Source organism: Ornithorhynchus anatinus, chromosome X1 (genome assembly GCF_004115215.2).
Source record: "Ornithorhynchus anatinus isolate Pmale09 chromosome X1, mOrnAna1.pri.v4, whole genome shotgun sequence".
Classification (NCBI taxonomy): Eukaryota; Metazoa; Chordata; class Mammalia; order Monotremata; family Ornithorhynchidae; genus Ornithorhynchus; species Ornithorhynchus anatinus.
In genome coordinates, this window is record NC_041749.1 from 87,221,311 (window position 1) to 87,230,868 (window position 9,558).

General features: G+C 54.6%; 1 protein-coding gene and 1 non-coding gene across 2 annotated transcripts in view; one reads left to right on the forward strand and one right to left on the reverse strand.

The window, feature by feature from the left end:
- The window catches only part of PLXNB1 (plexin B1), a 42,199-nt gene that overhangs the window by 11,246 nt on the left and 21,395 nt on the right, over positions 1-9,558 (forward strand). The window contains exons 2-4 of the mRNA XM_029051106.1: positions 664-725; positions 6,946-8,055; positions 9,400-9,558. Coding sequence (XP_028906939.1) covers positions 6,952-8,055; positions 9,400-9,558 — 1,263 coding nt within the window. The 5' untranslated portion in view covers positions 664-725; positions 6,946-6,951. The remainder of the gene's footprint in view (positions 1-663; positions 726-6,945; positions 8,056-9,399) is intronic.
- Positions 2,910-3,049, reverse strand: LOC114806851. The gene has a single exon (XR_003754908.1). It is a non-coding gene; the product is annotated as a small nucleolar RNA SNORA7 (small nucleolar RNA).

The window sequence follows — 9,558 nt, forward strand, 5'->3', positions numbered from 1 at the left end:
TGGTCTGCCTGCCCCAGCCGGACCCCACAGTAGGTCGAGTCAGGGTCGATCCCCTTTCCTAGGCCCACCTTGGGCCCACAATCCACTCCCCCTCCACCGTGTCCCTCTGTTCCGGGTGCATCGCCAGAGGGGGGCTGAAGCTTGCCTCCCTGGGGAGAAGGTGGGAGGCATGGGGGCCCAGCAGAGTGGGTCTGCTCCACTCCCACGGCTCCTTCGCTGGGAGGAGCTGCTTCTGGAATGCCTCCCCCACCCCCCCAGCTGCGTGGAATGTGTCCAGTGGCTGCTGGCCAAGGCTGGTCCCTGGCTCTGTTGCTTCTTTGGCTGGAGGTGGGGGAGATTCCAGCAAGTTCCCCCAGGCCGGGAGTGGTGGGGGCAGGGTTGGAGCTACATTTCCCTCATCCGTGGCTTCCCGGTGCACCGTCATAATTGAAAATGTCCTTCGAGGGTGCTGTCGACATGATTTTGGTGACAAATTTGATAGGAATTGGTCAGCAAATTGTATCCAAGGCTGCCCGAGTTCCAGCATGTGCAGAGCCTGACCTTGGTGTGGTGGCTTACCCAATAAGGTTGAGCCAAAGACTGGGGTGGGGGGTGTCTGGGGCTGGTGGTGTGTGGGACCTCACTCCCCCCCGCCCCCACACACACTTTCTGTTTTTACTCCAGCCCAAGGGACAATGACCAGCGCTGGCCATGACGGAGTTGGACTGCCCTGCCGGTAATCCTGGGTAAGTGTTGTGGGTTCAGATTCCTGGGCGCCTCCCGCTGCCTGGTTTCTTCCTTCCCTGCCCGGTTCTACTCCCTCATCCACTTTTCTTTGCTTCTGCTGGCCTCAACTCCCAGCCCATCCCTGCCGGTCTCCATCCCCACCTGTCTCGTGAGCGATTTCGTTCCTAAGGAGGTCTGGGAAATGGAAGGGGAAGGGCGACGGGATAGGGTGGATTTTGGCCATAGAACAGACCCCAGGTTGGGCTGAGTGGTGTTGACCAGAGGTGAGCCTGGAATGGAGCATTCATTCTTTCATTCAATCATATTTATTGAATGCTTACTGTGTGCAAAGCACTGTACTAAGCGCTTGGGAGAATACAATATAACAATAAAACAGACACATTCCCTGCTACAACGAGCAGGGATTCCACCTGGAATTCCATCCAGGGATTCCTTGGAATCCTTGAGCATCTCGTAAATGCCAGTTCCATCTCCTCCGAAGCCAAACACCCTACCATCCCACCTCTCTGCACCAGCATCCTCATAGAAATTGATAGAATTTCATAGTTTCATAGAATAGTTTCATAGAATAGGTTTCATAGGACCTATTTCATAGAGGGGGTTCATAGAATAGTGGGGAGCCACCATGCTGATTTCCCCTCCAGAGGCAATCTCGTCCATTCCTTTGCCTCCCTCCAGTTAATTGCCAGGCCAGGAGGGTTGGAGGAGATTTTTTTTTAATGGTATTTGTTTAGTGCTTACTAATGTTCCCGGCACTGTACTAATGCTGGGGTAGATACAAGCTAATTAGGTTGGACATAGTCCATGTCCCACATCGGGCTCACGGTCTTAATCCCCATTTTACATCTGAGGTAACTGAGTCACAAAGAAGTGAAGCGATTTGCCCAAAGTCACCCAGCAGACAATTGGCAGAGCTGAGATTAGAACCCAGGTCCTTCCCCCAGACCTGGGCTCCTTCCACTAGGGAATGCTGCTTCCAATGCTGTTGTCTCTCATCTCTGCTTTCTCGAGAGTCTCTGACCTTCGACCAAGGTCACCACCCTCCTGGCTGTGATCACCATCGACCCTTCCCTTCCCCCCAACCATGGATTCTGGCCGTGGCCACCCACTTTCTCAGTCATGATCATCACTATCATGGCCAGCCTGACTGTGACCTCACGGTCTCCACTCCTCCACCTGGTTATTGGTTGAGTCCTGTGACATCAAGACTTCCTCCTCTCCCTTGCTCTGTCATTCCACAATATCCCTGAACCTGTCCTTGCCCTTCCTGATATCTTAATGTGCTTCACCTAGTAGGGAGATGTCTACCTGCATTATATGTCCTTTGTAAACAATGCCCCAGTTCCTCCTCCAGTCATCGTGGTTTCTGTCTGGATTTGCCTATACGTGTATCTGCCTGAGCCTAGAAACTATCAGATTCCCTGTTCCGGACTTCGTGCCTACAGAAACATTATTATTATTATTGTTTTGTTATTTGTTCAGCGCTTACTATGTATCAGACACTGTATTGAGTGCTGGGGTGGATACAAGCAAATTGGGTTGGATAGAATCCCTGTCCCATGTGGGCCTCCCAGTCTCAATCCCCGTTTTACAGATGAGATAACTGAGGCCCAGGGAAGTGAAGTGACTGGTCCAAGGTCACACAGCAGACAAGTGGCGGAGCTGGGATCAGAACCCATGACCTTCTGACTCCCAGGCCTGTGCTCTTTCCGCTACGCCATGCTGCTTCACTTCCACCAACCCCACTGGACAGACAAGGTCCTTTCCAAGGTCTCTCTCCCCTGGACTTTTGGGCCCACACCTGTCCCCTCTAGATGGATCCAGCCTCTGACCTTCAGCTAGGTGAGCGGGGAGGAATCGTGGCAGGGTCAGTGATGGGTCCACCATGCTGGGAGCCCAACCCTCCACTCAGCCCTGCCTCCACCTCCCACGGTCCCCAAGGGGTGGGGCCCAGGACTGTGACCCCAGAACTTGTCTTATGCCCAGTTGTTTCTGACCCACGGACACATCTCTCCCAGAAAACCCCGCTGTCCATCTGCCATCGTTCTGGTAGAGTTTCCGTAGAGCTTTCTTGGTAAAAATCCGAACGTGGTTTACCACTGCTGCCTTCCGCGCAGTAAACTCGAGTCTTCGCCTTCGACTCTCGCTCCCATGCCGCTGCTGCCCAGCACGGGTGAGTTTTAACTTGTAGTAGATTGCCTTCCACTCGCTAGCCACTGGCCAAGCTAGGAATGGAATGGGAAGGTCTCTGCTTGATGGACTCCCTCCCATAGCTGAAACTGGTAGAGTATTGGAAACTCTCCAGGTGCAATCCTGAGAGGGACGACTCAACTAGAAGGACTCCCTTCCCCCTGTCAGAGAGGCATTTTTATGTTATTTGTTAACTGCTTATTAGAGAAGCAGCATGGCTTAGTGGAAAGAGCATGGGTTTGGGAGTCAGAGGTCGTGGGTTCTAATCCCAGCTCCGCCACTTATTAGCTATGTTCCTGGGCAAGTTACTTTGCTTTTCTATGCCTCAGTTACCTCATCTGTAAAATGGGGATTAAGACTTTGAGCCCCACGTGGGACAACCCGATTACCTTGTATCTACCTCAGCGCTTAGAACAGTGCTTGGCACATAGTAAGCACTTAACAAATACCATCATTATTATTGTTATTACTATGTGCCAGGCACTATAATAATAATAATAATAATTCTGGCATTTAAGTGCTGTGTGCCAGGCACTGTATTAAGCACTGAAGTGCATATAAACAAATCGGGTTGGACACAGTCCTTGTCCCACATGGGGCTCACAGTCTTAATCCCCATTTTACAGATGAGACAACTGAGGCACAGAGAAGTGAAGTGACTTGCCCAAGGTCACACAGCAGACAAATGGCCTTAAGGGTGACGACTGGGAGTCTCTGGCCTGAGGCAAGTGAAAGACCTGTGGTGGACTATGTCCAATCTAATTGGCTTGTATCTACCCCAGCATTAGTACAATGCCTGGAACGTTAGGAAGCACTTAACAGATACCATAAAAAAAAAAAAATCCTCCAACCCTCCTGGCCTGGCAATTAACTGGAGGGAGGCAAAGGAATGGGTGAGATTGCCCCTGGGAAAATAGAATGGGAAAATCCAGTAACCCCTTTATACATACAGGCATATTATGCACACCAACATAACACACACTTGTATAGAAGAGATAGACACCAGCGTTCACTTACCCAGGCCCCCAGATGCACACACCGACATGTGCCCAGTTTCATACTCACAGATCTATCTCCCCATAGCCTCCCATCTTGGTATGGGGACCAGAGAGCTTTGGGCCATTTGGGTCTGGGGAATCTTCTGAAGACCAGTCTTAGTCCCCGGAGTGGGGAGGGGGAAGCTTTCTTTTCTTGGAAAGCCAGGGGTAGTGGGAGCGGAGGGTGGAGGAGCAGAGTCGGGCAGTAAGGAGTTCTCGACTGCATTCCCATCACTCTTCTCTTTGCCACCTGACTTGTAGCAATGCGCCATTTAGTCATTGAGGTTGTTTTTAATAATAATAATAAAGTGCTTACTCTGTGGCAAGCGCTGTTCTAAGCTCTGGGGAAGATACCGGATAATCAGGTTGGACGCAGTCCCTGTCCCACACAAGGCTCACACTCTAGGTAGGGAGAACAGGTATTGAATCCTCATTTTTACAAGGAGGTAACTGAGACGCAGAGAACTGAAGTGACTTACCCAAGGCCACACAGCTGGCACGTGGCAGAGCTGGGATGAAAAACCAGGTCCTCAGATTTGCAGACCTGTGCGCTTTCCACTGGACCACGCTGCTTTCTACAGAGCCACCCTTGGGGTGGACTCCCCCAACTCTGCCAATCCCTATCCCTACTGACCCCAACTGCCTCCTCCCGTCTCGATCTTCTAACCCTCTGTGGGATGCACTCGATTTCTTGATTGTAGCTCATTTTCTTCAACTCTGTTCATTGTTTCAACTGAGTTCAATCATTCCATTCTTCCCTCCGGTGTCCATGATTCCTCCAGATGGGCATCAACCAAGAATTGGATTTGAATAGCCACGGCACTGGCCTGCACAGTGTTAGTGAAAGATCTCAAGAGGCCTGAACTCTGACCATCCCCCACCCCCACCCCCCCACCCCCAGGAAATGGGTCCTCTATTCCTCTCCTGCTTCTTCCCGACCCCGCCCCCTCACCACTCCTCCTTTCTTGGTCACTGTATCTGTCCAGCTGGGCCGGATGCTATGTGTCTCCTCCCCTCTGTCCAGGAAGCAGACTGGGCTGTGGGAAGGATGCAGGCAGGATGGATGTTGGCCTCCTCCTCCTCCTCTTCCTCCTCCTCCTTAGCCTAGGCTGCTGCATGATCCCCCTCTGAGTCTTGCTCCCTCTCTCTCTCTCCCCCTTCACCCACCCCCACCATCTGTACTGACACATGGTCCCACTCCTAGAGTCTTCAAACACGAGAGATGGATTTCCTAGTCAACTCAGCCGTCAGGGCCATTTCCTGCCCGGGTTCTGTCTCCTTCCTGTACTTGGGGGATCCCCAGGCAGGAGCGCTTGCTAGGCTGATCTTGAGACTTGAGGGTGGAATAATTATCTGGGAGTTTCTGCTGGGTCTTCTTGCATTTGTTCATAATAATAATAATGATAGTGTTTATGAAGTGCTTACCGTATGCCAGGTACTGTGCTAGATACAAGTTGCTAAGATCAGACACGGTCCCTGTCCCACATAGGGCTCATGGTCCAGAGGAAGGAAGGAAAAGCATTTTAACCCCACTTAACAGATGAGGAAATCAGGCTCAGAGAGCTTAAGTGATTTGCCTCTACTCACATAGCAGGCAAGTGGTGGACCTGGGGCTAGAAGCCAGGTCTCTCTGCTCCCAGCACTCTTTCCACTTGGCCGTGCTGTCTCCTACAGGCCCCTCTTCACAACTACACGCCTCCAGGAGCCGGGCGGGAAGGTGGGGTCAGGTTGCAGGGAACCAAAGGATTCCAAGATTGGCAGAGCCCTCTATATGTCATTTTGTCCAAGCAAGATGACCCCACCCCCAGCCCAGACAAGGGGAGTCTCTTCTGCTCTTAATGATTTTCGGGGGACTTGATCCCCCAGCCATGTCAGTCCCTCACTCCAGAGACTCACCCACTCACTGACAGGAAGTTTTGCTCGATCCTCATCTGTCCTCTGCCCACCATCCTCTGTACAAAAATGCTTCAAGGAGTCCCAGTCCAGGATTGAGGTCCTTCCACCCGCCCACCCGTCAGCCTTCAATTTTCCGGGCCCGATCACCCTAGCTCCTTTAGCCTTTCCTCACAGTCTTCTTTTCCAAACCGTCACTCGTCTCCTTGGCTCTCCCTTGTCATCGCCCCACTGTCCGGACCAGGGTACAGAGATTCATAACAGTGGCAGTCCCCAGTTTGTTGCTCTTCTTGGGACTCTTAACTTGCCACCTCCTGAAGTCTTGCCAGATCCTGCAGACAGGAAGGTATTTTTTATTTATCATTTTGGTTTCCTGTTTCCCTCTGCTGACCTGTCTCCAGCTCCTGACCCACCTCCTTCTCCCTTTTCCCCCCACGGACTCAGAGGCTGCTGCTGGGACTCTGACTCCAAAGGGCTCTGTCCTTGCTCCCTGCTCCTTTGCAGGGTTGTGTTTGTCAGTCAGGGCCTAATGTGACCCCGTCTGTCAACTGAGAAATCAGCTGCTTCCAGGTTCCCAGTCCCAGAGTGGCCTAACTTTCAGTCCCCGTTGTCCTCCAGGCTGCATCTTGCATGGGTCCCAGGGAGCTGGGTAGGGGGTTTCCAAGCTGTGGGTCCTCCTTCCTCCCCCTACCCCTTCCCCCGTTTCCTGGGGACCCACCACCATAGTTAGGATGGCCATGTTCCCTGGCTGCCTGGCTATAGGTTGTGGTCATTTTCTCAACCTGTTGCCACACTAATTTTTCCTCCCTTTCCCCACCTGCCCCCTTCTCTTCCCCCCATCTCGTCCTCTTCCCCCATCCCCTCCTCTTCCCCTGTACCTTCCTCTTTCCCCTACCCCTTTCTCTTCCCCTCACCCTTCCTCTTCCCCCACCCCTTCCTCTTCCCCCCTGCCCCTTCCTCTTCCCCCCACTCCTTCCTCTTTCCCTCCACTCCCTTCTCTTCCTTCTGTCCCCTTCTCTTCCTCCGCTTCCTCCCTTTCTCCCCCTTCTCCGCTCCCTCTAAACTCCCACCCTCTTGCCTCCCCACTTTCTCCTTTCAGGTGACCATGCCTGTTCCTGGGCCAGCCCTGCTCCGAGCTCTTTGGGCTCTGTGTGCCCTGGTGCCCTGGGCTCGGCCGTTTCCGGCCTCCTTCTCCTATAATGGCACCCGCTTCCGGCACCTGGTCCGCGACCCACTCTCCGGTACCCTCTACGTGGGTGCCACAAACTTCCTGTTCCAGCTGAGCGTGGAGCTAACGCCGGAGGCGGTGGTGCCCACCGGGCCCGTGATGGACAGCCGGGACTGCCTTCCGCCTGTGTCGCAGCTGGAGTGCCCCCAGGCCACGTCCACCGACAACCACAACCAGCTTCTGCTGGTGAATGAGGCCCAGGGGGCCCTGATAGCCTGCGGCAGCGTGCACCAAGGCGTGTGTGAGCAGAGGAGGCTGGGGGAACTGACCCACCTGTTGCTGCGGCCGGAGCGTCCGGGGGACACCCAGTATGTGGCAGCCAACGACCCGGCGGTTAGCACTGTGGGGCTGGTGGGTGGCGGCCCGGTAGGGGAGCCCTTGCTCTTCGTGGGCCGGGGCTACACCAGTAAAGGCGTGGGCGGGGGCATCCCACCCATCACCACCCGCGTCTTGAGCCCGCCCGACCCCCAGTCGGCCTTTTCCTACGAGGAGACGGCTAAGCTGGCTGTGGGGCGCCTGTCCGAATACAGCCACCACTTCGTGACGGCCTTCACCCGCCAGGCCAGCGTCTACTTCCTCTTCTACCGCCGGGACCTGCGGGCCCAGTCCCGGGAGTTTCGCCCGTACATCTCCCGTGTCTGCCTGGGGGACCAGCACTACTATTCCTACGTGGAGCTTCCTCTATCCTGCCAGGGGGCCTCTCGCCCCTACGGACTGGTACAGGCAGCGGCCGTGGCGGTGCCTGGAGCCTGGGGGGGCCCGCAGGGTGAGGTACTCTTTGCCGCGTTCTCGGTCTGGCCCGCGCCCTCCGGTCAGCAAGCCGAGGCCTCTGCGCTCTGCGCCTTCTCCCTGGATGAGGTCGACCGGCTGGCCAATGCCACGCGGGACGCCTGCTACACGCGAGAGGGCCGGGCCGAAGATGGAGCTGAGGCCGCCTACATTGAGTATGATGTCAACTCCAACTGTGCCCAGTTGCCCGCGGTGAGTGGGGAGAGAATCTGCGCCCTTGCAGCGCTGTTGGTTAATCTTATTTGTTGGGCGCTTACTATGTGTCAGGCACCGTACTAAATGCCGGGAGAGGTACAAGGTCATCAGGTTGGACACGGTTCATGTCAGTTCATGTCCCCCATAGGGCTCACAGTCTTAATCCCCATTTTACAGGTGAGGTAACCGAGGTCCAGAGAAGCAAAGTGACTCGCCCAAGGTCACACAGCAGACAAGTGGCAGAACTCGGGTTCTTCTGACTCCCAGGCCCGTGCTCCATACGCTAGGCCACGCAGCATAATGGCATTCTGGTGGCTGAGTGCCAAGTCTGCGGTAGACGTCGCTCGGGGCAGAGCGGGTGATCTAAGGAAGTAGGGCAAGGTCCCGGGAACCTCCAGATGCAGTCCTGGCTTAGTCCTGCCTCCCTCCCACCCCCTAACCCAACCGGCCAGGGAGATATGCCCCCACTTGGCTTCTGGCCTCCTCAGAAGCACCAGGTTGTTGGACTTGGTAGGGCTCCTTGCCTGAAGCTCTTCTCCGAAGTCCTCAGTCAATCAGAAGCAGTCTGGTCTAGTGGATAGAGCATGGGCCTGGGAGTCAGAAGGACCTGGGTTCTAATTCTGACTCCGCCCCTTGTCTGCTGTGTGACCTTGGGCAAGTTGGTTTGTTTTTGTGTTTCATGCTACTTGTTAAGCGCTTACTGTATGTCGAGCACTGTTCTAGGCGCTGGGGAAGGTACAAGTTAATTAGGTCGGATCCGGTCCCTGTCCTGCATGGGGGCTCGCAGTATTAAATAGGAGGGAGAAGAGGTACTGAATCCCTATTTTACAGTTAAGGAAACAGGCACAGCGAAGTTCAGTGACTTGCTCAGGTCACACGGCAAGCAATTGGCAGAGCAATTGGCAGAGTCGGGATTAGAACCCAGGTCCTCTGACTCCCAGGCCTGTGCTCTTTCCACTAGGCCACGCAGCTTCTCTGTGCCTGTCACCTCATCTGAGAGATGGGGATTAAGACTGAGCCCCATGTGGGACATGAACTATATTCAACCTGATTAGTTTGTATCTACCCCAGTGCTTAGTACAGTACTTGGCACATAATAAGCACTTACCAAATACCACTGGCGGAAAAAAGTATTGAGCGCTTCCCGTGTGCGGAGCCCTGGACTAAGCACTTGGGGGAGTACAATAGAGTAAGATCTGTGGGCCAGGGGAATCCGGTGTGGTGCTTGCCGCTCTGGACTCTTTCTTGGCCGGGGAGAGGGCCGAGATGGAGGGAGGAGAGCATCAGCACAAGGGCAGAACTCTGGCTGGAGCATCATCCCGAGAATCTCTCCTCCACCAGGACACGCTGGACGCTTACCCCTGTGGGTCTGACCACACGCCCAGCCCCATGGCCAGCAGCGTGCCCCTGGAGGCCGTACCCGTCTTGGAGTGGCCGGACGTCCAGCTGACGGCAGTGGCAGTGAGCGTGGAAGACGGACACACCATCGTCTTCCTGGGA